The sequence below is a fragment of the Ambystoma mexicanum genome, chromosome 8, assembly GCF_040938575.1.
Source record: "Ambystoma mexicanum isolate Mex_15411 chromosome 8, UKY_AmexF1_1, whole genome shotgun sequence".
NCBI classification, from domain to species: domain Eukaryota; kingdom Metazoa; phylum Chordata; class Amphibia; order Caudata; family Ambystomatidae; genus Ambystoma; species Ambystoma mexicanum.
Genome location: NC_090929.1, coordinates 401880096 through 401907915, shown reverse-complemented (window position 1 = coordinate 401907915; position 27820 = coordinate 401880096). Strand labels below are relative to the sequence as shown.

The following is a 27820-nucleotide window of genomic DNA, read 5'->3' as shown; positions in this document are numbered from 1 at the left end:
TGCTTGAGTCCAACAGACGTTCGAAAGGGTGTCGATAGTAGGCCTTCCCGTGTGAGACGGACTCGCATAGAAGTATCCGTATGTAATTGGATGATTAACGCCAGAATGGAGCTAGGACAGCCAAATTTTTTTAATTTGTCGAAAAGTAGCGTTCGATCTATTGAATCAAATGCGGCTCGGAAATCTATGAATGCAAAATATAGAGTCTGTTTCTTGGTTAAATATTGTGCTCTCAACATATTGATGGTGATGATGTTGGGAATTGTTCCCAGGCCACTGACAAAGCCAGATTGAAAAGGATCCCGTCTCGAGTGATTTTTGGTCCACTCGTTTAACTCTCGTAAAATGAGTCGACAGAAGATCTTTCCCGTAACATCCAATAGTGAGATGGGTCTATAACTTGCAGGACAAGTACGATCACCCTTTTTGTAGATAGGTACGAGGATCGACTGTTTCCAAGATGTAGGGATTTTTTGAGATTTAATGATAGTTTTAAACATAAGGAATAATATGTCGGCCCAAATCTCCGGGAACTGTTTCAGCTGCATGTTAGACAATCCGTCCGGGCCAGGGGCCCTGGAATTGCTGGCTTGTTTGATTAAGAGCTCTAAGTCTTCTTTAGTGAAGCGTAGATTAAAAGCAGTGTCGTGCTTTAAAAGTGAGACAGATGAAGATGCTTGGTCACTTGTGAATTGGTTAGAGTAATAACAAACCCACGTGTTCTCCGAGATATCATTTGTTTGGATTGCCACTTTAGTTTTTAGTTATTAGAATAGAATATAGAGCCTCTGGCTCTATTCTATATTCTTCCTTATAGGGGTCTTCTGCCTCTAGCTCAAGCAGACACCGTCCCTCCTGCTCTAAAGGGGACACGTATCTCTGTAATGAACAACTGTTAGGGAGAATTCTCTGTTAAGGCTAATTTCCCAAACCTAGTGAGTCCCCCAACAGCTTTGCTGGATTTTTGGGGTTTATTTTTTTCTCCTGCTAAGAGTGAGACTCTGTTTCTCCCACTCTTAGGCATGATTTAAAAATATGTCCTTTGACTATGTAATGTGTTTTATGGGCTCTGGGGTCTTTTACTCCATAGGGCTTCATGTGTTTTTGGTATGTGTGTTACACTGCACCCTCAGTGCAGTAACACAGGGGTGTCATAGTGACCCCCAAACATAGACTCCATACCCTGGGACTGACTACTGTCTCCCAGGGCATGTAAAGTCACCATTGGCTTTACTAGTCTCAAATTGTGAAAAGAACCAGTACAAACCATCATATTGTGGAAGTACTGGTTGGGGTAATTCGATTGCCCCTGGGTCTGTTTTCCAAGGGGGCACTGTCCAGTCCCCCCTTGTCGAGTTTCTGGCTGGTGGCTGTGCATACCACCTGAAATATTCCACCAGAGTATTTCCTATGGGATTTTCCCAATCATTTTAAACACACCACTTTTTGGTGCAATGTTAAAGATACCGCCGGGTTATTTATTTAATATTTATTCCCCGGTTGGATCTTTTTGCCAGGACTCGGTTTTAAAATGGCATTCGTGTTCGCCTCTGAAACTCTAACCCAAGTCGAGCCCTTTGTTCCACTTTTTGGCGGGCTTCTCCACAGAAGCCCTCCAAATGGTGCCACTCTGTCTGGGGTCAACAGGATGTGTGGGAGGGGAATTAGCAACTCAAGTCGCACTCTTGTGTGATTGGCCCAGTGGTGAGCCGCCCGACTCACCACTTAGCATGTTTGAATGACAGCTAGGCTGATAATGGGGGTTTTGCTGAATAAAAGCAGGGCTTTGGGGACTGGAACTTCAGAAGTCACCACATGACCTAAAGAATCCAAAGAGGGGAGAAGCTGAGCCATCTACAACGACGACACTACCGGTGGAGCCCTGCTGTACGAACTCACCACTTCTCCGACGACAGAGGAGATCTTCTTCCAGGAGAGTCTTCTTCCCTTTGAGCTGGTGGGACCAACCAGTTCGCCTTTTTCGCCTTCCTGGATCGTCTCGTGGTCAAATCGCCCATGCCAAGCACCCCGGCGGCCGGATAGCCACGCTTCACCACTACCGTGAATAAAAGGGTTGTACCTTTTAACCGGGAAACTCTGCGGCTGGTTTCTTCCCTGGCAGTGCAACGACCTGACCTCCAGCTTTCCTCCACGTCGAGATCTTCTCTTCCCCTGGACGAATCCCCGACTTGCACCCGCTGCCAGGAACAACTGCCCCCACTGGAGCTTTCTCACCATTTCAGGTACTGTGTCCCGCCTGGTCTCCCTTGCAACAGATTGTCCAAGGTGTCCCGTAAATCCTTGACTCTCTATCCTGGGGTGACCTCGGACCTGCTAACTTTCCATTTCTGAACTGATCCAACCTGTTTTGACTTTTCTGCAAAGCCTTGAGTGCATTTCCACTGTGTGATCTTGGGCACATTCCGCCTTGCTCTCTCCAAGAGTGGGCCTGGCCTATGAACTTTTTGCTATACAGTAGACCCTGCCTTTCTTGATTTGCTGTGGTTTCTTAAAAGTGTTGGTACTGTGTTATTTTCCTATTCTGCCTTTTCTCTCCCTTTTTAAACTAATTATTGGAGTGCCATCTACGGTTATGCGCTCACCTCTGTTTTGCTAAATAAGTGGTGTCTTAACCTAGACTTGTCGAATAATTAACTAGGGAGGTGTACATACTTATAGTGACTGTGTTTGAACTTGCTTGACATATTAGTGCCAGTGTATTTTTTACAAGTGTGTTTTTAAATAAATAATTATATACTTTTATACCAAAGCTCTGGTCAGTGTTTGTTTGTGCTACTGTATTTTTAGCCCTATTGTGTATACTCTATATACTGCCTAACTCTTCTTGAGAGAAGTCTGACTGCTCAGCCACAGCTACCAGGTAAATCTGGGTGGTGCAGACTGCTACCAATTGGGTTTATTGCTTACTCCTGTAGTCTTAAACTTTTTGCAGTGGTCCCTAAGGGGACTGCACAGGTTTCTGCCTAACAACAACCCAGCTTGCAGTCTTCTCATGATTACTCCCTCTTATACAGGTTCATGGCCACAGCTTTAGCGGTTGCTCCCTCTAATGTGCCATAGGTTGCACTCTATGAGGTAGTTACAGACTCTGAGGGGTCAGAAATGTGAGGCGTACACCTTTGTAAAGGTGTTTCATGAGAGGCAATTTTATTAACTTAAAACCTCACTATCCCTACCCTAAAGAGGATTTCCCTGCCTATCAAAATAAACTAAAGGAAGCCCGCTAACAAAAGGGATCTGGCCCTCACACTTATACATAAAACAAACATATGTCGGGAACACGTGGCAATTCACATATAATACAAATCACAGTGATGTCCAACACAAACGTAATAACTGTTTCTCCTTGTAACCTGGGTAATGCTTCCTTCCCCAAATTCAAAGCAGGAATTTGTATTAACAGTTCAAAATTAGGAAAGTTACGTTTTACAACAAAGTTCTGGTAATAAGTTTCTTTTTGCTCAAAGTCTCTTAATGGGCCTTTCCAACAGAGTAAACTTTTTGTTTTGAACTGTGTAAGTTCTAGCAGCTTCTCCAAGGGTGGAAGCCCTCACTTCGGAGCCTGGGTTGATCTATCAATACTATTAACAGAGAGCTCCTATGGAGTAAGTTGGAAAAGAGGGGGCTGCCGGAGTCCTTGTTGGCTATTCTAATTGAACTCTATCATAATTCCAGTCTAATTATTGGACTATCCAAAGCCGGTGAGCTATCTCAAAAAATTGAGATAAATAGAGGAGTTTGACAGGGCTGTCTAGTTGCCGCCTTTCTTTTAAATTTATTTCTGGCAGAATTATTTCAGTGGCTCCACAATTTAATTGTGTCTATCCTAAGCTAGGCCAGACAAAAATATCTTGGCTCGCCTATGCGGATGATACAGCATTCAGCATTCAACAGCATTCAGTCGGCCATGCTCGACAAGCTCAACACCCTCCAAACAAAAATCCGCGGCCACCAAAAAGCCCTCTCCAACCTCATAGCCAAATTGCACGGTGAGTCACCCATCAGGACCAGCGCCTCCCCTCTATTTGAATTCAAAGATGTCACCGAGCAAGAGGTCATTACCCTGCTCAACTCCATCAGACCCTCCAATTGCAAGGGCGATGCCTGCCCAGCTAGTCTCATCAAAGACTCAGCACCCATCTTAGCCCCCTTCCTCACAGCTTTTATCAATTCCTCCTTCCAGTCAGGCCATGTCCCATCCGGACTCAAGGAAGCTTAGGTGCGCCCGCTCCTTAAAAAACCCTCTCTGGATCCCACAGTCCCTGGTAACTACAGACCGATTACCACTGTACCCTTCCTCCTCAAAATCTTGGACAAAGCAGCTTACCTGCAAGTCCAGAAGTTCCTAGAGGATAACCGGCTCCTAGGCCTGCGGCAATCTGGATTCCGCCCACGTCACGGCACCGTGACGGCCCTCCTAGACCTTAAGAATCAAATGGACGATCTTAGAGATGCAGGCAAACCTGCCCTCCTATTGCTCCTTGATCTATCCACGGCCTTTGATGTCGTGGACCACAACACTTTGTGCCACCATCTAGCCACCCAAGCCAACTTCTCCCCGAAAGCCTGTCAATGGATCACCTCCTTCCTCAAAGAAAGGGCCATGAAAGTCTTCTCGGAGTCTGCATCCGCCACCCCGAGCCTCCTCACTTGCGGTGTTCCCCAGAGGTCCTGTATAGCTCCGACGCTCTACAACCTCTTCACAAGGCCCCTGTTCAGCATCCTGGGCTCACTCTGCATATCCTACACCAATTACGCGGATGACACACAGGTACTCATCCCACTCACGGGCGACTACCTAGCTGACACCAACACCCTCACCACTATCTACTCCACCATCCAGTCGTGGATGGCAGAAAATTGGCTCTGCCTCAACAGTGACAAAACTGAACTCCTCCTCATCGGATCACTGTTCACACTGGGCAACCTTGGAGACCAGTACTCATCCTTCACCATCGACAACATTCCTATCAAGGTCTCAAACTATGTAAAGACCCTCGGAGTCTATCTCGACTCCGACCTCTCCATGGACAGACAGGTCAATGCTATCGCCACCTCCTCAGCCTACTACGCTAAAATCCTCAACGCGACAAGACCCTTCCTGGCCCGCCACAATTGTCTCACCATTGCCAGGGCAATTATTGAGTCAAGGCTAGATTATTGCAATGCCCTCCTCGCTGGGACCTCCAGCAAAAACATTGCCAAACTGCAGCTAGCTCAAAACAATGCGCTGAGGGCAGCCACAGGTACCGCCAGAAGAGACCACATCTCTGAAATCAGAAGGCAAGCCCATTGGCTCCCTGTCAAACAGAGAATTGTTTTCAAAATGCTTGCCCTCCCCCAAAAACGCCTCCACGACCTCGCCCCGCCCTACCTGACCGACAGAATCATCAGGCATAAAGCCACCAGACCCCTAAGATCACACTATGTCAACACGATTGTCACACCCACCTAACGAAAGGTGCGCGCTGGAGGCTCCAGCTTCCCCACCCAAGCAGCCACGCACTGGAACGCCCTGCCACCTCACCTAAGACGGATTGAATCACACCTAGCCTTCCGCAAGGCTATTAAAACTAAACTCTTTGTCTGAAAGAATATCCATCATGAGTTGGTTCAACAGTTCCTTGCATTTTGTTCCGTTTAACAATGCTTTGCATGTTTTGTTCCTTTACCTGCAACCAAGAGCCCACTGGGCACCCCCTGTGAATTGAATCTTCGCATTTTCTGTAACAGCGCCTTGATGCCTTATGGGCTGCAAACGCGCTTTATAAGTGCAAATAAATAAATAAATAAATGATATTGCCATCTTGGACTGCACACAAATTGATCTCCAGTGCATCCTTAATGCCTTAGCAGAATATGCTAAATTAAATCAACTGACAATAAATCCGGAGAAATCCAATTTAGTCATCTTCAAAAAGCCCCAGAAAAAGGTCAAATCTTTTATATGGCAGATTGATAGTACAGCAGTGCTGGTAGTGAATGAGATATGTATTTGGGTTCTAAGATCTCTGCCTATCCAACCAAAAGTTCTTTATTGAATGCTCTTGATAGTAAGATCTTGAACTTAGGTTCTCAGATGATTAAAATATATAGTAAGTTCTGTAAGTTTTCAATCACTCCCATTATAAGATACTATGTAGAGAAGGTGGTTCCTGCACTGCTTTTTGGATTGGAATGTAACTGTCAAAGCTTTGGTACGGACTGGGACAAATTGGAGTCGAGACTGTGGAAAAGAACATTGAGTCTCCCAATGTCCACACAGTAGTAGTCTCATTTTGTTATAAATTGGGTTTAACATCGCTCCTGGCACTGATGGAATGGCGTTGGGTTTCAGTATATCGACTGGTTTGGGACCCCCCTCAAAATTCTCTTTATGAAGAGGTAGCTGCACAACTCCGTAGGGGTGATAATGGCTTTCTAAACACCTTGAGGGATAGATCTATGGAGATTCTTTCCTCTGCTAATTCTGATGTAGACACCGTGATTCAAAATCCTTTAAAAGTCAAAGAGTGTCTGAAAAGAGGGGACTGGATCAGAATGATTGAAATGTTGAGGGCGCTCAAACTCTCTTCTCCCCTCTCAATGTTCGATAAACCTCGATCCTTTTTGCCCACTTACCTGAGAAGGTCAACAGACTCTAGTGTGAGGGCTGACTTCCTCAGACTCAGACTAAATATCTTGCCGACCTTGGAAATACTGCATGTGAGAGAGGAAATATTTACATTGGAAACCTGCCAAGAATGCGATTTGAAGCTAAAACACACAATTTGCCATGTGTTATGTAGCTGCCCTGCGACTTGGGCATTAAGGGTCTACAAATTGGCAAGATTTGTTCATAGTATAGATACTCTGGAATCTGACATGTTTTGGGAACGATTGATTTCGGGTAATGAATGGTTTCTCACAATGGCAGTGGTAACAATTCTGGGGCAATTAAAATGGACTAATAGGAGTTGAAATCACCTATGTCCCTTGAAATAATAATTCTGAGTGATTCTTGTTATGATTAGTAACAATTATGAGTTCAATGTTACGTTGTTTTTCTTTGTTCTCTCTTCTTTCTTTTTTCCTTTTTTTATTTTTACTTATTTATCTGAAAGAATTATTTGTTATGAACGAATGTATTTATCTAAGATCTGTGTTAAAAGTCATGGGGCCTCATTACACGGAAGGGGGTAAGGGTTAACGGTCACCGGTAATCGTACCGGTGACCGTTAACCCTTACCGCCTTACTACGAGGTCCCTTTGCGGGTAGGTACTTTAACGCCTGCTGTTTAGCAGGCGTTAAAAACCAACCCGCAAAGGACCAGGGTGCTAATTACGGTACCGCAATTTGCGGCACCGTAATTAGCGCCTTCCCCATTCCCATAGAGCCCTATGGGGCAAAAATGGGAATGGGGAAGGGCAATGGGGGAAGGGGGAATTACCGCCCCGCCAACCTTGGAATAGGGCAGTAATTCCCCTTTCCACCAAGGCGGTGCTGGTATTTTACCGGCATGGACCAAGGTGCTAATAGCTAATAGCACCTTGGTCCTCCGCCTACCGTGTTATGAGGCCCATGATCTGTTGTGGCTAAAGCACAATAAATGGAAATAAAAACTTAATGGACCTTTCCAACAGAGCGAAAGAAATAAATAAATAAGTGAAGAAAAAAAGATTGGTTATGTATTTATTTATTGTTCGCTTGTTAGGCGCTAATACAGAAAGTATATTCTGTTTCAAAGGGCCCAAAGGGCAACAGTGAGGGGATGAGAAACATTAAAAACATAATAAATATTAAATACAGTGGGAAGAAGGGGGGGGGGGTGAACCTACTATGCCTTGTGAGTGTTCAGAACATGCAAGTGCAGAAGGGAGGGGGAATGGGATAGGTGTTGGGGTGCTCATGAGGGAGCAAAAGGTGAAGTACAATGTATGGTAAGTGCAAGCCTCCAGGGTGCAGGGTGTGCTGAGGATAGACAGAAGCTGGGTGGGATTTGGTGTGGGTGGTCAGGGCCCTGGGTATGCAAAAGGGCCCTGGACACCAAAAAAGCAACTGTGAGATTAGCAGAGGGGACTGGGGGGAGGTAAAGAGGAAAGTCTTGAGGAGCATCCGGAATTTAAGAAAGTCCTGCTCAAGGTGAAGAAAGAGGGGGAGAATGTTCCAAAGAAGGGAGCCAACTGAGGAAAGGGATCAACCTCCTGCCTTCTGTCTAGCAAAACATTTTACACACAAAGAGTTGGTGCCAGAGGAGAGCAGAGGCCTAGAAGGGGAATATTTAGTTAGAGTTGCAGAGAGTGTGGTCCCTGGCCCCAGACAGCCTTGTAGATGATACAGAGGGATTTGGAGAGATGCAGTCACTGGGCTTGAGGCCAAGGATAAGCCTTGCTACCCTGTTCTGGATTAGCTGGAGGGGTTGGAGAGTGGAAGAAGGTAGATTCAGGAGGAGGCTATTGCAATAGTCAAGCCTAAAGAGAACCAGGGCTCGGGTAACATTGAGCTTCTCATGGAAGGTGAGAAAAGGTAGAATTCCTTTGAGAAGGAAGAGCTGAAAATAGGACTTCTTGGCAGTGTCCCGAGTGTGAGGAAGGAAGGAGAGAGAGGAGTCGAAGATGACTCCAAGGTTTCTGGCTTCAGAAGAAGGAGCAGGGGGAGAGCCCATGGAGGAAGGCCAGGGTGAAGGGAAGAATTTGGAAACCGTGGGAAAGATCTCTGTTTTTGTCTGGCATTGGAAGTGCACCAGGAGTGGATGGCAAATAGGCTGTCAGGGATAATGGAAGGTGCAAGAGGGTCAGCAGGAAGTTTGAAGTTGTGTGTTGTCTGCATAACAATGGAAGTTGGGGGAGAAGGAGGAGATGAGGTGTGCCAGCTGAGTAAGGTAGATGTTAAAGAGCTAAGGCGAGAGGCTAGAGCCCTGGGGGACACCACAGGAGCAGAAGAAAGAAGGAGAGGAGAAGGTACCCAGGATGGCTCGGTAGGAAAGTGGTCAGCCAGTCTAATACCCGCTCCGAGATACCAAGGGTGTCGTGCAGCCTTTGTATGAGGATAGAATGGTTGACTTGTAACAAAGATTTCAACACAACTTCTTAAGGATAAAAACACTTTCACAGTTCCTTGATAGCAACAGAAAGGGTTTGTCAGGATCATTCCACAATGATTCACAAAATCATGTAGTGGCCTTGACACTTCTTCACAGTCTTCAACAACTTCTTCCTGGTACACTCACCTGCCAGGAACTCACTACAAAGTCCCTTGCCCTGGTATACTCGCCTGCCAGGACTAAACGCTTCTAACACTACTGCTACTACTTCTGTGGTAAAGTTAACTTCAAATATTTTAGTAAAGTCTTTTGACTTTAAACAATTGCAGCAATGAGTATTTCTTCTGTAAAGACATGAAACACATTAGTGCTATTTATGGCACATGAAATGCAGATTACGCTCCTGTCCTCCTGAATGCTCTCTATCAGGAGGGCTGCTCCTCTGCCACAACTAAGTCGTTTGGTTTTCAACAATATCAGTAACAACAATTTCAGTATGGGCTACTTCTTCTTGGAAAACATCTAACACATTGATATTTGTTCCACTCTTGTGATTGCCACAAGCAGTGCAGATTATTATCCTCCTGAATGTTTGCTATCATGAGGGCAGCTCTTCTGCCACACTTGTCGTTCCACCCATACATCAACCAAATGCTGATAATTGGTTTTTATCACTCTTGCTCCTCTTTGACTTAGACAATGCTTGTTTGGGTTTTTATCAACTATTGCCTCTTCCGTTCTGTGACAATAAGGGTTACAACTGGTCTGCTTCTTAATTGCTCACTTTTGGTTTTGGCAATATTGGTTGTTGTGAATGTCTTTTAATATTGCCCTCTCTTGGTTTTGGCAATGGTCGTTTTTTTTGCCTTTGTAATTACGATTAAAACCTTTTTGTTTGGACCCAAGATTCTTATTCTGCCACTTTAGTCATTTTACATCAAATTGGTATGCAAAGATATTCTTAGTCTGCAGCTTTAACGTCTGTACATTAGTTTGGTATTCAATGTTCTTAAAAAAGGCTATTGGACGATCATAGAGCGTTCTGGGGGACACATAAGATTAGTGAACTCACTGGGTGCTGCATAAGCGTCCCCTCCTTCTGTTGCCTTAGTGTCCTCTGCTTCCTCTGCTTTCCACTGCCAGGTAAGAGACTTCTTTCTGGTTCCCGAGGCCCACGCCTGCCACCGGAGCACACGTTACTTGGGGAAAGCTTTTTAAATGAATTCTTCCCACCGCACAACCTCTACATAGAAGATCCTCAGGGGGAAAGCTTTCTGGCACGCTTCCTGCCACGCAACCTCTGCATACTGGGTCATCAAGGGTAGAGAACCTCATGAAGCTGGCATCTGCTTCACACACAGCGGTGTCTTCGGTGCCTCAGCTTCCCTTCAACTTCTGCTGCCACTGCAACTTGGAGTCTAGTCAACTACTCCACCTTCTGTTCTCCTTCTGCTACCACTCCTGCTACAACTAATGGCCTACACCTGAGGGGGCCCTTTATACTCACCAGGTGTGGGTCATTAGTCACTGGACTGCACCTTTCAGTTCAGTCCCTCAAATCCTTCTTCCTTGTCCCAGTACTTTGAAAATTGGGGATGCAAGTCCCACAATGCCCAAATTCCATTTGTCTTGCCGAACAATGCTTTTCCATGTACTAACTTCAGTTCTCTTATGGACTATTTAAAAGGAGTCAATGATTGTTTTGGAGTCAAAGGAAAGTTAGCTTTATCAGAACATAAAATGATAATATTCTGATGTCCACATTTAACTTCCTCTTGTTGATTACAAGAGCTCTTACCATTATAGTTGTGGGCACCTTTATGTGGGGAAAGTTATGCCTGATGAATGATTGATTAGGACCATTTCTGCAATCCCCAGAATGAATAGCTTTGGAACAGCAAACCTCACTCTGTCAACAAGCCATTACATATTCTGGCATCAATGACATCTCTTCCTTTGAGGAAAACAAATATTGCGTCTCACCCAATGGAGTACTCCTATTCCCTTGGGGTCCTTCTCCGAGGTGATCTCCCTGGCTAATACCACCCCTGCGGTTAGGATCAGGTAGCGGCTGCCTTCCCCATGCCACCTGGGAGGAGACTTTAGGTAGGGTTTTTGTGAGGACTCTGCAGGATTAATCACAAGCCCCAACACCTCTGATTCTAGTACATATTTTCTTAGAAAACAAAGACTGTAAAGTCACAGCTAACAACCATGCTCTACTGCGCCAGAGACAATGCGTACATCAGAAATAACTGCAGAGGCCCCATAAATTTCTCTGAAGGACATACTCATACTTAAAGGTCAATCTGTCAAGCCTAGCCTCAGTGTGTCCCCAAATACAGTCTCTTACCCACTAACTGCCACTGTCTGCAAATATTTCATAATGTTTTCTAGAACATTAATTAACCTCTACAGGGCAGCATCCAACCTGCCCAATATGATTCTGACCTCTTGATTCTCAAATAATGATTAAAATCCAGAAACCCCGGTCAATAAGACATAAGCTAGCTCTTTTCCCTTTCCACATTTAATGCCTAATTTTGACCTTTATCTCAGATGAAGAAACGCCATCTTTGAACTCTTTACACTGGATTTAAAATAAATAAGCTGAGATTAATACTTATGCAGCTTTATGTAACAAGTATGTTCTCTGTAGTCTGCATAATTTTCAGAAATTCATCAGAACTTATGTGGACACCATTGAAATATAAAAAAGTACTGCCCTCTGTGATTGGATGTCTTGTAAACATACAGGAAATGGGGTCATACATTGTTAATAAAGCAACACAAACATGCTAATAAGCTGAAAACTCCAGTTTGGAATGCTGCATTGGCTAATTCAATAATGTGGCACTACTTAAGGCCATGCATTGCTTCTGCCAAGGCCAATGACTGTTGTCAGGAGCAGTAAGGACAAGAAATAAAGGGTCTGATGAACAGATATAAGGAACCCACAACAGAATCTAAATCAGAGTTTCTTCGCATTTTCAACCCCCCTGTGACCAGGACACCAAGCCGGGTGAGAAAAGCCAATGAAGAGAAGAGGTGCAGTGTAACCCACACACCTTTTGTGAGAAGCTTGGCCGACAGAGGAGCAATTTTAGGATTGTTAACCAGGAGCAAAAAGCAGGTCCTGGGTATCGGGCATCACCTGTTGGGCAGGAGCTACCACTGGGGAACCAGGAGTTAGTACATAATGAGCAAGTCTAACTTGTGCGCAAGTTAGAAACTCTAACCTTTTGCCCATTATATATTATCCAATATCCTTTAAATGTCCCTGATGTGTGCCCTTCATTATCTTTTAAACACATTCCTAAACCTACACAGTTAATATAACGCAGCTATTTTTGAAAGGCACAACTTACCTGGGGAGTCAAAAGTATCTCCTGGTAGCTATTGGTTTCAAGCTAATCAGCCTCCCCTTGGTCAGAACAGGAGCTAATTGGCTCCCGGCAATTGCGAACTCTGTAATACCAGTGAAAATAGAGGCACTGCCAAAAAATGTGTGTCCGCAATATGTGAAGGTGAAGGGGCCCCTGAGGGACCCTCGGATGTGGAAACAAGGCACAGTCACCACACACGAACAGATACGCCAGACACAAGGTTCTGTTCCCAAAATCTAGGGTTTATTGCAATATAAAATAGTCCCAGTTGGTCAAGGGGTCCCACGCCCCGCAACGTGTGTCTAACAGACCTCGGGGGACGCAAGAGTGTGCGAGCCGTACATCAGTTACATATATACAAACGGAGCATTTTACAATCAGTAATGACATATTTGATGCCGCCCCCAATTCATTTCCCTTTGAATTAGAGGTGATGATTCACCAGTGTGACAAATATGACACCTTAGACCACCATATTTAGTAACAGTTTGCGATATCCAATTTTACAGACACCATTCCTTGTTTGCGAGAACACAGTGTTTCTGTTTTTCATGGGCAAGCTGCGCGTAGGAGACTGGCACATACCAGGCCTCACTATCTCTAAGTTTCGATTCTCGCTCTAGACGTCAGCCCGCTCTCCGGGGCCTCACTGGGCTCAGAAAGGGGGGGCCGTAAGGAAGATCATTATTCAACTCTTTAAATGCTAGTTTCGTACATTGCTATTCTTTCAGGAGACTCGCTGGCATTCGTATACTGATTAAATGCCTTGCTCCCTGCCTTCAAGGATACGTGAGGGAGGGAATCGGGCATTCCTGTCTGGCTCTCCAGTGTAATGTTTCAACATGTTTCTTAGCCTTGGACCATTGAAGCGAAATAATATCTACAGCAAAGCCGTTTTACATGAGGCAAAGTGGCAACGTTAGAGCAGAGAGAGAAGACAAAATGGCGATTCTGGTCATCTCAAAATGGCTTCACTCTAGTTAAACTAATAGCTACGTAATAACGAATGACTAATGAATATATATTCTTACACTGTAAATGGGGCGGTTGGTCTTCGGCCAACCAATTATTATTAATTTCCGGACCCTCAAGGGGTGCTTAGTTTTTCTGGACTGACAAAGGGCCCATGATATGGCAGTATACAAGACAGCTCGCTATATGTCAGACACCAACACCATCCGCTCGAGGAAACAGTCAGCAGAGCATAAGCTCACGTTAGATGATGGCTGGAGGTCAGCATAAACAGATTGAGTACACCATACCACACTGATTCCAAGTAAGATCTAGAGAAAAGACCTAACCTCCCCTGGGAGCAGTGATAAAAACCCTCCAAGTGTCGTCCCCCAACCCCCTCCCACCTCTCTCTGCCCAGAGAGAGGTGGGAGAGTTATGGTTTTGGGGGCACTAGATAGCTGGGCACCAGGACTGTCCCCAGTAAATGTTATTAGCACCATGTGTTGGGCATGAATATAAGGGCGTGGCATGCGCCAAAAGGCTTATTTGTGCTGGAGATATGTGTGCTTCGCAAAGCTGAAAATACACCCACCGTTGCAGCCTCTGTGGAGGCAGGCATCCCAAATCAAAATGGGAGAGGGGAGAACAGAGTCAGAGAAAAGGGACACTAAGGGGCAACACATCCTGGTTCCCTGGGCCCTCCCCAAAGGCAGAGATGGGCCCAGGAGCATTTTTCTAGAGAGAGAGCGCTGAAGGATACCAGTGGGGAGGAGTAAGGTGGCTGCAGATCCATTTAGCTGGGGTAGCTTTCTGCGATCTTGGCACGCTGTCTGAATAAAAGGAACAGATTGATTTTGCTGGTGAGACACAGGCACAGGTTCTAAGGAGGACGCCAATAAATAAATCTTCAAATGTCATAGTCCCCCCCCCCACCCTCCGACTAATCGTAGAATTGCTACACCACTGTCTAAGCTGCATACATGTATATTTGGAGGAATCGGGGAGAAGATTGTTTTTTTACAACTATCGAAAGAAAGGGAGATCCTCACCTTGTAGAGTTGTCCTAGTCTCTGAAGGGCTACATGTAAGAATTATGATGATGCAGCCACTGTGGGAAACCAGGATTTTCCAGGACTGCAGAGAGAGGTGAAGGAAAGTAGGTAGTGTTGAACGTCCTTACTGCTAGGTCCCAGAGGGGCTTTTGTAGCAGGAAGCAATCCCTTTAGGGCACAGCAGGTGTTTGGGGATAACCAACACCACTTATGTAGAGGGCGCTTCACCATAGATTGCTCCACTTCTAGCTAGTGCTTATCAGGATTGGGGCTACTTGGGTAGTATACAAGTATCTTTCCAAGTCTGGGACTCCCAGACCCCCATTAAGCCTGGCCGAAAGTAAAATGCAGCAGGAAATTCTGATAATACATTGGCTCATATAAATGTCAATCTGTGCCAGCAGATCCTGAAAAGCATTCTTCTGAATCTCTAGTTGGAGGGCTCGAAAAATATATAAATGTTTAGGGAGTAGGCTCATCTTTATCACTGTAATTCTACCCATCCAAGAAACTTCAGCGTTTGTCCAGCGAGATAAGTCACGGTCAGTGACATTATGTTGATGTAATAAATGACATTTCGTTAGATTGATACCTAATTATTTCAGTGTGTTCTGAATCCAAGGGAAGCTGTATTTCAATTTTAAGGTGGTTTCGCTAAAGTAGTTTTGGTCACATTTAGCATATATGATTTGCTGTAGTTTATTGTAAAACCTGAAACTAGTCGGAACCAGTCAGCGATTGAAGTCAAGCCAAAGCGGTGGAGTCTGTGCTTCGTTCTCTTCTGCTCATTGAGGATCTACAAAGGTTACAACGTCTTGCTCGTCATGCTAGAGACTGGGACCACTCTGCCTGAGAAGATGGTGGGTTTGTAGGTTCAGATATCTGTATCTCAGCCTGAGGAATGTTAAGCATATCCACGGCTGCATGGAATGATGAGAATTCATGGTGGGTGGCCCTTTAGCTTAAAGGGGTATCCCCAGTGGTGAGATATTTTTCTCTGGCAAGCAAGCTGTGAGGGGTCTTATAAGACTGCGTTGTGCAATGGTGCTCGGAGCCAGATCTAGAAAATGTTTGTCCCTTTTAAAGGGGATAATGCTCAATCACCTGGCGTTTTGAAGAATTGGTTCTTTGGATTTGAAATCGTGCATCCTAGTTATTATGCCCTGTAGTAGATCTCAACGTTGTTGAAAATGTGTGAAACCCCAATGTGTTTGATCTATGGTCATGTCAATTCCTGATGACTCACCGACAATTGAAGTGAATACCACTTGAATACATTCTTCCATGTCTGAGGTGCAGATATCCTCAGGCCTCCCACAAACTCTGATGATGTTTCTCCAAAATGTATTTGCACAGTCCCTTTGTTTTTTCGTCAATGTGAGGATGGTGTCCCTCTAGCTCAAGAACTGTCTTTTCCAGAGAGGTGTGAGTAGTGAATGCTGTTCCTAGCTTTCCCACACGTGGCTCTACATCCTTGACATTTTGGTTGAGTTCTCGAAAGGTTATCTTCAATTCCTGCATCGAAGAAGCTAAATCCTGCTTCAAGGTCTGCAGTAGCCAGGCAATGTCCCCTTTAGTGGTTGGGAATCCTCCTCTGGGCCAAGGCATGCACTGGACAGCGGGAGTCAATAGGATTGTGAGTGGCCATCCACACAGATGTAAAAGAAGACACTTTTGGGGGGAATACTTGGGGCCACCAGCCTGAAGCATTTCAATGAACTTGCCAGTTAGCCCCCCCCGCCTAAAAAGGATATTAAAGGCCACACAGCCAACCAGTTCTACAGCCTTGGAGTTAAAGATGCGATTAACCAGCCACTGAGGATCTGTGAATCTCAAACTCACAGATTCTGAGGATCTCAAACTCTAGGTTGTTGAGGAAGAGCTGTGTATATGGTTTAAAGTGGTAAATGCACATTATCAATGTTGAAGGATTTGTGACACAGGACACTAAAATTATAAAATGATGTATCAACATGGACTACGAGCCTGCTCCTCCCTTCCCGATCAATTGGAAATGTGTTAAGGCACGGGAGTCTGCCAAACCCAAGGTTGAGTGCGGCGCCTCAGGCACGAAATTCCAGTGGGTCAGCGATCACTGTTCTCGAGCCCTGTAGAACTGGGCACGTCATTCTCCCGACTCACGCTCAGGATTCATCAATGCTACTTGCACACCTGCACCACCACAGGCAGGAGCTTACTGTCTGGGTGGGCGATAAGCACCCTGCTGAGCTTTGGATCTTCTTGGCCATAGAGTACTAAGCTACGGTGCCTCGTTCCACCATCAAGAGGACTCTTGTGGTGGCGGTCAGCCAAGACTGCCAAGGCTTATTCCTTTATTGCTGGGGAACATTTATGATAGAGGAGCCTCCTCTGGTGCAGCCGAGGGGCTCCCTTTACTCCCCAGCAGACAGTGCAAGTCAAAGGCAGTGATCAAGAGGGAGCAATCTGTGCCATACATCACAGTGCTGAGGAGCTCCAGAGACTCACATCTCATCTATCAGGCTTCAGACGACACAACCCCAATTTGATTGTCTAAGGAGCACAGTGGAGCTATGCATTTGGTTTGTTTTCTAGAGCTGTTCGGGTATGCAGTAGCTGTTAGTGCATGCACACTGCTCAACGGTCTGTGTCCGGCCTGCACTTTGTGTGGGAATATGAATGCGGTTTGCATAGTTTATTTCTATTTGGTAGGAGGAGCAGCAAAGTAAATCACTATGGTGGAGAATCAGTTCCTTATGCCCATTTATGAGATTCTGCGCAATCTATGCTTACAGACAACCCAAGCCGCTGTCAAAAGCTTTGTGGTGACAGGGGCATTGGGAGTCTGTCTTTCAAACCACTGTGCACCATAGCCATTCTTTTATTCAGTTCCCCACAGCCAGAAATACATGTATAATGGTGCAATCCACTGGAGACACTCTTCTCTATTTCCTGTTCTTTTAGGTAAAGTGATCTAGACCTGGGGGAGCTGCAGTGGGGTGACAGCTGGAACAATGCTTATTGCCCATATCGCCGGGCTCATAAAGTACTCCCAGAGTTCAGGGCTAAGGGCAACGGGGGCTCCCCTTGCACTAATCATCCAGCTTCACCTGAATCAGAGTGGCTTTGGGAACCCTGCGGAAAAGGGAGAGGAGGGTCTGGGGCTGGGCAATGATCCTTTAATAGACAGATAGGTAGGGAAGTTCTCTCCTGTAGGCTGGGATAGTTGACCCATACCTACAGGCCAGTTACTTGCCCATGCTGGGTGTTGTTACTCAAGTAAGGGACAGTTTGAAAATGATTCCAAATCTTGGGAGGGTTTATTTCCCATTCACTGGAGGGATGCGTTGAATTAACATAGCTGAGGATCTTCCTCTAATGTATTAGGTTTGTATGAGCTGTCCGATGGCACTTCAGGTCCTTTTTGGGACAATGGCTCGAGGAAGCTTGGAGCATCTCTCCCAGTATCCATGAAACAATTAATATCTCAACATCCATTACACCTCAATAATGGAAAATCAAGAGGGTCTTATTAAGGACCTGCAGTATCTAGTGGGTCCTTCAATATATAAATGTAATCTTTATCTTTCCTGCTTCAATCACTGAACCTTTTCTTTTGTATTGTTTAGGTATATAAGCCTTAGTCTGTTTTCTTCATTTAACTTGATCAGAAAGGGTGTTTGTTGCTTGACTTTATATAAAAAGTGGTTATTTGTTCAATCTGGTGACTGCGAGGGAGTTGCCTGGTCAGCATCCCTGGGCATATCTGAAAATCGTGCGGTCTTGAATCCTTTATGGCCATTTGGGCTAGCTTTCTTCAGTGAACCTGTACAGTTTGATTACAGCTCATCAGAAATGGCTCACGGGTATTGACGTCATGCTTGAGAATAGCTTTCTTACAAATATCATTCAGGCAAGGGCTATTGAGGAGCATTGATTAGTAAACGCATCTTAGAAAACAGGAGCTGGAGTAATTAGGAATTATGTATTCAGGAGCTAGAGGTGAACATGTAAATGACATCTGAGCATCAGAAAACATGCTGTGTCCCTCCTAATGGCAGAAAAGAAATTCCACTAATGATGCTATGCATGGTGGATAGAGCAAGGATGGTACTCTTGGTTTGTCTGTGATCGAAGGCAATATTTTTCAATGCAAAGTGCTTGATTGCTAGATTGAGTCTAGCGTTGAAGAGGATACTGTCTTACATCAAAACCATGGAGCAAAGTAAACATGGAAACCACTCACCGTTCTGTGGGCTGCGCTTCTACCGACATCTGCCGAGGCTCTGGGAATTTCTGCAGTCAGGTCTTTGATACAAATTCTAAAGGTCTCTTGTGTTCTGAACAAAAAATGACAAACATAGATCAAATTAATTTCAGAAGCCATGAAAAGAAACTCAACAACGTCAACCTTCTCAATGGAAAAGTGAGAACTGCTGCTGCACGGAAGGAGACAAACGCTGCCTATAAAAGTAGGAAGAGAAATAATGTCAACCTTCAGGTAGACAATATGTGTGTTTTAGATACAATGAGGTTAAACCCAAAGGCAATTTTATAACAGAGAATTGAGGGCTGGCTGGCATTGTAATACTCATCCGATAAGAGAAATTCCACCCAACACTGTGACTATCAATGCACAACCTGTTTGACCACAAACATTTAAGCTAATCAGATTTTCGTATCTTGATGTACTGTCATTTATTTTATTTACTCAATGGATATGTAGTGTGACAAATCTGACAATATTGTCACTGATTCTTTGGAGGGAAGCTTCTCTTGTGTGGCCAGGGAAAGGCAGAAGCTGGGGGTGGCTATCTGCAGGAGGAACAAACAGGGGAAGACAAATCCCAGAGGGATAGGACCATCATAGACCCAGATAACCTGGCAGTTAAAATCCCACTTGATATCCATATGCCTTTTCAACATACATGTGTGGCTTACTGTAGTGTGGAAGAAGAAAATCCAGGGTTTTCCAATCAATTGCCCTATATGCCTTCCCTCTGCCCCATTTTGGTACTGAGACGAGGAAGAGAGATGGATTAATGAAGATGATTGGATGCAGTAAGCCAACGCTGCATTCTAGTCTTTGGGGAATGCTCAGCCATGCCGGGAGTTTGAAACAGCCACAGCTGATCCTGAGTGCATAGAGTGGCAGAGTCAGAGGCTGATGTCGGCTTGCGAAAATGCAGAACGAGACACCAGAGACATGCAAACTGTTAGCAGCAGCGCATAGGCGAGAGAGGATGGCAAGTGTAGAGACTGTGCGGAAAGCAGCCTGCTGCTTGATGACCGCAAACCATGGAAGGCACCTGGAGTGAAAGAAGATAAAAGAAAAGTGGACCAGCTGACAGGATGCATGCCTAGTCAGTGGACCAGCAGAGTAGCGAAAGGGACGCAAGTGCTGCCAGAGCCGCCAGCTAAGCCCAATGAGAATTAATGGGTTACCGTAGTGTCTGCAAATGCTTACCGCGTCGAATTGACAAAGTACGGGAACGCAAGAGTGAATATTAAAAACACAGATACCAATGAGAACTTTATGAAAGAAGGGTCAGCGACCCAATGTGTTAAACAAGGAAGATATACATATACGAACAGTATTGAAAGGGTTACCAGTCAATTGGTCGAAAACATTTGGTCGACAGGACAACTGGTCGACACCATTTGGTCGAATGCCAAATGGTCGAATTTTTTTTTTTTTTTTTTTACCCTTTTTTTGGTTTTTTTTGGGGGGGTCCCCCCCAACCCCCTTTTTTCTTTTTTTTTTCCCCCACACGAAAACCCACAAAACACATATATAAAAAAAAAAAAAATTCGACCATTTGGCATTCGACCAAATGGTGTCCACCAAATTGCAGTCGACCAGTTTGCTGTCGACCAATTGACTGGACACCTATTGAAAGTTAGGCAGAAGGGCAGTGTTTAAAAGAAGAAATTGACAAGCATATCGATAAGGCTGAATGAGGATTAGATGCCCAAACCATGAAAGGAAGAACTGAAATACATACAAAGAGTGCTGCGAAAGGGTTGAGGGCGTAAAACTTGAAAGAGGAAAATAATATTGATTTGAACTGAGACAAGATAGGGTCAGTGACTCACCTTTGGAGTACTGTGGTAAAGTGGATAAGAGAGAGTGAATAGAGAGAGGAAAAGCCCTGGCAGGTTAGTGCCACAGGCAAACAAGATAAGAAGTAAAGTCCTATCCTGACAAGAGTGTAAACCAGGACTGAGGTGGAACAATATGTTGGCAGGAAAATAAAGCAGGACTAAAAGGTGAAACAGTATACTGGTAAGAGAGTAACCCAGGAGTAAGAAGTGAAACTGTATTCTGGTAAAGGAGTGAACCAGGAGTGAGAAGTGAAGTAATATCCTGGCAAGGGAGTAAACCAAGAGTGAAAAGTGAAGTAATATTCTGGTAGGGGAATACGTCCCTAAGGAGAAGGTGAAGAAACTTTCCTGGCAAGGGAATAAACCAGCAGTATTAAGATTAGAAAACAAGGAATTGTGGATTCAAAAGGGAAGAGTCATACTTTGTATTAAGAAGCAAAGAGAAAGTCACAAATACCATGGCAGAATGGCGCCACAGAGGTAGTAAGAGGACAGAACATAAGAAATTACTTGGGCAAATAAGCCAATGCATATCAAAGGCAAACAAATGAATTGCATCCCTTTTCAACCAACTTTATTAATTCACAGAATGTATTCCAAACTATAACCATTACACAAAACAAGTGAGCAGTGCAATTAGGTATGTCACTTACTACCTATCAGGAGGAGGCTCAATTAATAAGTGTGGGTGTATTTACACACAAATCAAAACGCGTTAACAATTTAATGGGAGTTCAAAGAATCTTGATTGAGCCAGGAAAAGAAAAAGTCTCAAATCAAATGGCACTTTGTTTGGAGCATTCAACAAACATATCCCTCTCATACTCACATTCATCACAAACTGAACAGTGCTTCACCCATTCTTCAAGTTGAAAGATGTTTGTGGACCACCATTCCTTTGCAATATATTGCTTTGCCATTAAAGTAAGAGACTATAAATGTATGTATTGATTTGTGAATCCAAATGAGTAGCCGCAACAAACAATTGGAGACTTCTGAATAGCAAAACAGGAGATGTCGAAAATAGTCCTGGTTTCTTAACACTACAATCGCTGTACTGCAAAACAAACCAAAGCTAATTGAAAAAACACTGCCATAGCCGCTCAATATCTTGGATCTATCCGACCAGAAAGAATTGACATGCCAAAGGATTACATGGACACATTTTCAGGGTGTTAACATGTATCATTAATTAATCGAGAGATGCCTGGTTAGCCCACATGTTTCTTAAATTATCTACAGATCGAGTTTCATCTACATTGCTCATTTGAAGACTTTCATATATATCCATTCTAAGCTAAGAGATGATGGTGCTGCAAAGTGCTCTCAATTTATACCCATGTAAGTTGTTTAATTTATTAAAAAGTATGTAGCAAAGTCTATATATAAAACAATATCCAGGACTGGGGTATTTCTGATAGGCAAAAAGCCCCTAAGTGCCCACTGGAAGTGAGGTGAATCTCCAGACTGCCAATACTATTGAGTGCAATGTGTAATTTAATTCATTTTGTATTTGTATTTATGTTTTATATAGCGCCTTAAGCTAAGGCACTGTACAGAGAACAGGGTACGGTACAATAAAATGGATATACATAACCAATAAGAAAACAATCGTTCAAGCATGTTGAAAAAGTTGAGACTTCGATGACTTATGAAATAAAGAATAGACAGAAATAGAACGAAGAGAGTAAGGGAGAGTGTCCCAATGTAGAGGAGCTAGAAGAGGAAAAGTACGAAAACAAGATTGAACACAAGGGGGGCGAGGTGCCACCAAGAGAAATTGAGAGGAGGAGTGGCAGGAAAAGAGAAGGGGAATAGAAGGATACCAAGACAGAAAGATAGTCAGGAGCAAGTTCATAGAGGAATAAAAAATGTAATTTGTGTAGAGAGTAAAAAGAAAGCCAGTCAAGAGTAGCGAGGGAAGATGAGATAGAATCTCAGAAAGAAATATATTGTTTGGATGAAAGTTGCAAGCGCGCAATGTTAGAGAAATGTGGTGAGAGAAGGATAGACTAGAGTCAAGATAGAGCCCCAGATTTCGATGCGTAGACGAGATTGGAAGCTGGTATGGGGGCAAGGAAATAAAGGACGGAGGAGGAGGGGATAGAGTGTTAGTGGGGAAAAAAGAGAACCTCAGTTTGCCCAGCATTAAGTGTGAGATATTGAGAAGACTAGCAAGCTTCAATGGCTAGAAGACAAGCATAAAGAGTGTGGTGAATCTCAGAGGAAAAAGAAGAAAAGGAAAGGAAAAGTTGAGTGTCATCAGCATAGAAGTGGTGTGACAGACCAAAGGAAGAAATAATGGCAGCAAGAGACGAAGTGTAGAGAGAGAACAGAAAAGGGCCGAAGGCGGACTATTGCAGAGCGCCATGGCCATGGGCAAGCAAAAAAGATTTAGATGATTTCCCAGCCCATGAAACAGAAAAGGTTCTTTGAGACAAATATGATAGAAACCAGGAAAGGACTGATCCTGCAAAACCAAGGGAAGAAAGAGATGCCAGTAGAACGGAGTGGTCCACGGTGTCGAACACAGCAGATAAGTGCAGGAGAATAAGACGGGGTGAATGTTTACAATAGCATGCAGTAAGTAGAGAGTTCAAAACAGAGAGGAGAGCAGTTTCAGTGGAGTGACCAGGGCAAAAGCCTGACTGGAATTGTGGAAGAATACAAGAATTAGAAACAAAAGTAGAAACTTGAGAATAGACCAACTGTTCAAGTAATTTAGAGAGATTGGGTAGCAGGGAAATAGGAAATAGGACAAACATTTTAAACAAGTAGTGGATCGGCGGTAGGTTTCTTTAAATTTAAAATTGGGATGATGGAAGCATGTTTAAAAGAGAAGGGAAATGTTGAGGTTAAGAGACAGATAATGAAAAAAGAGGTGAGGTAAGACATCAAAGGAGGGTAGACTTTGAGAACGAGTACAGATGGGATTGGGTCGCTAGAAGAGGCAGTGGGGTGGGCTTTAGCCAATAGAAGAGAAGTATCAGCATTGGAGATTGGTTGAAAACAGGAAATAGAGGTAGAGGAAGCAGGAGTGAAAGAAGTCGTACATTCGGGTGAGATGGAAGCTTCAATTTCAGAATGAAGAGAAACTACTTTAGAGAAGAGAAATTGAGCAAAATCAGAGGCTAAAAGAGTAGAATTAGCAGAGTAGTCAGTGTTGGGAGGAGACATAAGACAAGAAAGACTGAAAAAGACGCATAGGGTGGGCAGACTGTTTGTGTAGGAGATCAGAGAAATAGAGACATTTAGCGGAGAGTAGACAGTCATCACAGAGAGCATGATAGGTAAGTATGAAGAATCATCCACTGTAGAGTTGGTCTTGAGCCAGTGTCTTTCAAAACGACAGAGAAAACAGCACATAGAGCAAAGATGGGGGGAAAACCATGGTAAGAAGGTTTACGAGTGGGATGGAAAGGCGATGAGGGGTAAAGTGAATCAAGAGAAGAAGAGAGAGACAAAGAAAAAGTAGAGGCAGTCTCATCAGCTATTGTTAGAATGGATGGATTACAGCCTTCTTTAGGAAAGTATTTGCCAGTGTTTGTGGCAAATCATCCCAGTATTTTCTATACTGTGTTTTCACCACCAGAAAATAAATGCATGGGCCCAAGCCCACCAAACCCCTTGATTCATACATCAGTGTCAAAACATGGCAAGACATATTCACCACTTCTAGCCCTGAAAATTGTGGAATGGATTGGTGAAAAGCCTACAAGACAACCTCAAAGAAATATTGACAAACAAGCAGAACAACTTTGATACAACTACACATTTTAACAGAGATCCAATTCGTCATACATATAGGCAACACGGTCCATTGCTTCAATTTGTGTTCCATCATTGGCATGGCACTTCCAAAGCCTGTAATGGTATTATCCTTAGGTATGGAGGCAGATAGTCACCACAATGTATTTAAATGCATTAGGTGCAAACATAGATGGTCATTGGCTTCTTTAGGACAATCCATCAGATGCCCTACAGCTACTGCCTCCATGGTGCAGGGCCTCTTCACTGGATTCTGCATTTTCCACATGGAGAGGAAACAGGCACATGAATCTGGGCCGACCCCGGAATCCCTTGCCTTTTCCTCTCTATGCAGGAAACCGACTGGATCTCTGCTGTGCATGCAGATGTACAGGGCAGAGATCTGTAATGACTGATACCATAAAAAATGGTTGTAGCCAGCATTACAACTGACCCCGAAGCAGGGAGACGTATCGAAATGGAAGGTAATAATCAAGCAGTGAGAGAAATGGAGACAAAGCATTTAAGGTATGAAAGTGCGGGTTCAAGTCTCCTAGGAGGAAAAGGAGAAGACAGAGGAAGAAGAGTGGATAGAAAGGAGTCAATGTCGCCATAAAAGAAGGAAATTGGGCCAGGAGGACGATAAATGTTCAAGAAAGAAATGGGATGAGGTTTGGAAAATGGAGGCAAGATGGAATCCAAAGGAAGAGTGTGAGGGGCGAGAGGCTGGAGGCTGCATTAAAGTGTAGGAAGAGTGATAGGGAATACCATTACCACCACCTCTTCCTGACTGGTGAGAAGAATGAGACAACTGGAAAGAGAAATAATAAGAAAGGCAGCAGTCGCAGTGTCAGTAAGAGGGATCCATGTCTCCGTAATGCAACTGAAATTAAATTAAAGATGGAACAAGTGTCATATGGGATTTATTGCAGATTGAGTGTGGATTGAGAAAGCCAAATGGTACTAGAAAAAGTGTTGGAAATTCATTTAATAAGATTATGTGAGTGGGAGGGAGTGGGCTTGGCCAACAGGTGGGACCAATGCGTAGGGATAGGGGCAGGCATGGGATAAAAAAGAGAGAAGGAATCTGAGAAGTTCTAAAAATAGGTAAGAGTGCATGACAGGTCTCAAGAAAAGCCTTATGGTGAAAAGGCAAGCTATGACCTACAGGGAGCATAGGTAAGGAAAAAGATGTGGCTCAGAGCATTTTGAAAGGCGGAAGGGTGAGAAAGGAGGTGTGCCATCTGAAACGGGAGCAAATACAAAATGATGTTGCCCTTAGGAACTTCTACCCTTTGGAGAGGAATCCCAGGGCAAGGAAATTCTAAGAGTACGAATTACAGAGTGTTGGGGATCACATGACAGTGTCCTGAGACTAGCAGCAGAGGACAGAAACCCACAGTCCTATAACGGGAAAGGCAGTAGAGGTCTGTATGAGTTGGCTCTGTGATTAATCAGCCATAAATCCCACCCCCCCCCCCAAAACCTGGCCTGGGACCCTTCTCATGTGGGCAGGGAAAGACAGACACTTCCTGATCCTGACCCTGCGGTGGTGTTCTGTGGGAGGATCACATTAGGAGCAGGTCAGGAGGAAGGGGAAAACCCCCTCTTCAACTTTACCCAAAACCCTACCCTTTTAATGACTTATTGCAAGGCAGAAGAATTAAGAAAAACTGATTCTGACATTAGGGACTTCAGTACTGGAACGAGTCAGATTACCAAAAAGGTTTAAAGTTCAGGAGTGGTTAGACCATTAATGCAAATGACATACACCTGAGGGATACAGAGTGGCTTATACCCCCCTCTCCCCCCCAGGTGCAGGCCATTGGGGATGTTGGAGGAGAGGAGAAAGCAGGAAATCAACAGAAGCAGCGTGGTACTTGCATGCAGCCTAAGTAGAAGCTGGGAGAGAGAGACAACGCCAGGAACACTGAGTAGCAGAACGAGGCTGCCGGTCCTGAAAAGGTCAGAGTTTCTCTAATCCTGAAGTGCAGAGGCTGCACAGTGGGAAGAGAAGGCAAGGGAAGCTATTGTTCCCAGGAGTCCGTCTCAGGTGGCTGGCGTGCACCTGAGGGCCTTGAAGTTGTCTCTGGTGACAGGCATTCACCAGAGAGCCCCAGAAACAACAGAGAGACTGTGTTACGCTCACCTGGCTCCCACAGGGGTGTCGAGCGGAACTGGACAGCCACGGTCTCCACCAACGTGATGCGTAGTGCAGAGATGACTGACTGGACTGGCCCACCTAGCTTCGTCTGCTTGACCCGTAGAAGTAGTCTCCTAAAGACGGGGAAAGGGAATTAGACCCCCGTGGATTTGGGTATTAACACCTCACTGCGTCCCCACTTATCACTTCTGACATTTCCTTTCACAAAGCTCACCTTATAGTTTTGTATGATGAGCTCTCCATCCTGCGAAGAATGCAGGGGCGCGTTGATGGCCAATTACTTCACTGGCTTGAGGATATTGGAAGAGTTCTGGACAAATCTTGGCTCCAAACCTCCGGGCGAAAGGCCGCAAGTATATAGTTCTAATGAGTTCAAAATGTCCGAATAATCACTCTTGTCCAATTCCTTGTGTCTTTTGCAGCTTAGACCCAAAAGATGATCGTCTTGTGGCAGCTGAAAGCGTTCAGGTAAGAGTCTGTGTTTTGTAACACTGTCCGGTAAATGATGCCAAGGTTTAACTAGCCGCTTTCTCTTTTCTTGCAGGTGCAGCGTAGGAAGGTTTGGCGTGCTGATGGATAATACCTCCTGCGGTAAAATCAGGTAAGCATATGGTGGCAAGAGATTGTCCTTGTTTGTTCCCTTCGCTCACCTTGTTGTTTTCTTGTCCCCCTTAGGTGCTGGAATGCGACAACCAGGTGATGGCAACAGCACCGGATCGTAGAGATGCTGCAAGGAACGGTGAGTATGGCGCGGCGCTGCTGCTGGCGATGCGACGATTTGAAAATAAAGTCTGTTTCAAGTTCGAAGATGCGCTGAATCTGAAATCAGGTAAGTAATCCAGTAAAGTTCTTGTTCTAACCTTTCTTCTTCTTTCCCTTCTTTCTAGGCGCTCTGGATTCGAGGCGGGCGTGGCAGAATGCTGGATGCTGACTGCAGACACGGTGAGCGTTATGCTGCTGGATGCAGAATAATGCGAAGCATGTGCTGCTCTTCGGGGGTGGTTTAAATAGCCTTCAAAGTAGTCCCAGGTAAGTATTCCTCCACAGCCACACCCGAGTAACAAAATAGTCCCTAAGATAAAATAGTCCCTTCAAGCCTCACATGGGCTTGGGTGCTTGGATCCCTTGCAGCATGGTCTGCATCAGGTAAGTTTTAACATATGAGCCTGGCGCCTATGGCGCCAGGACTGATGTCCTATATGAGCCTGGCGCCATAGGCGCCAGGACTGTACCCAGATAGCCCCTAACAGGGGTTGCTGGGTTTGCTCCAGGTAACATGATGCCTGCCTCTGGGGTTGATGGACTTGGTCTGGATGCCCGGGGGTAGGCATCATGACAGCACTCACCCCCTCCCCCCAAGGCCCCTTCTAAAGTCATTCCTCCCCTTGG

The 27820-nt window shown here is 44.7% G+C and overlaps 1 protein-coding gene across 1 annotated transcript in view; it reads right to left on the bottom strand.

The window, feature by feature from the left end:
* The window catches only part of C8H9orf43 (chromosome 8 C9orf43 homolog), a 906643-nt gene that overhangs the window by 397568 nt on the left and 481255 nt on the right, over positions 1–27820 (bottom strand). The window contains exon 6 of the mRNA XM_069612161.1: positions 18662–18755. Coding sequence (XP_069468262.1) covers positions 18662–18755 — 94 coding nt within the window. The remainder of the gene's footprint in view (positions 1–18661; positions 18756–27820) is intronic.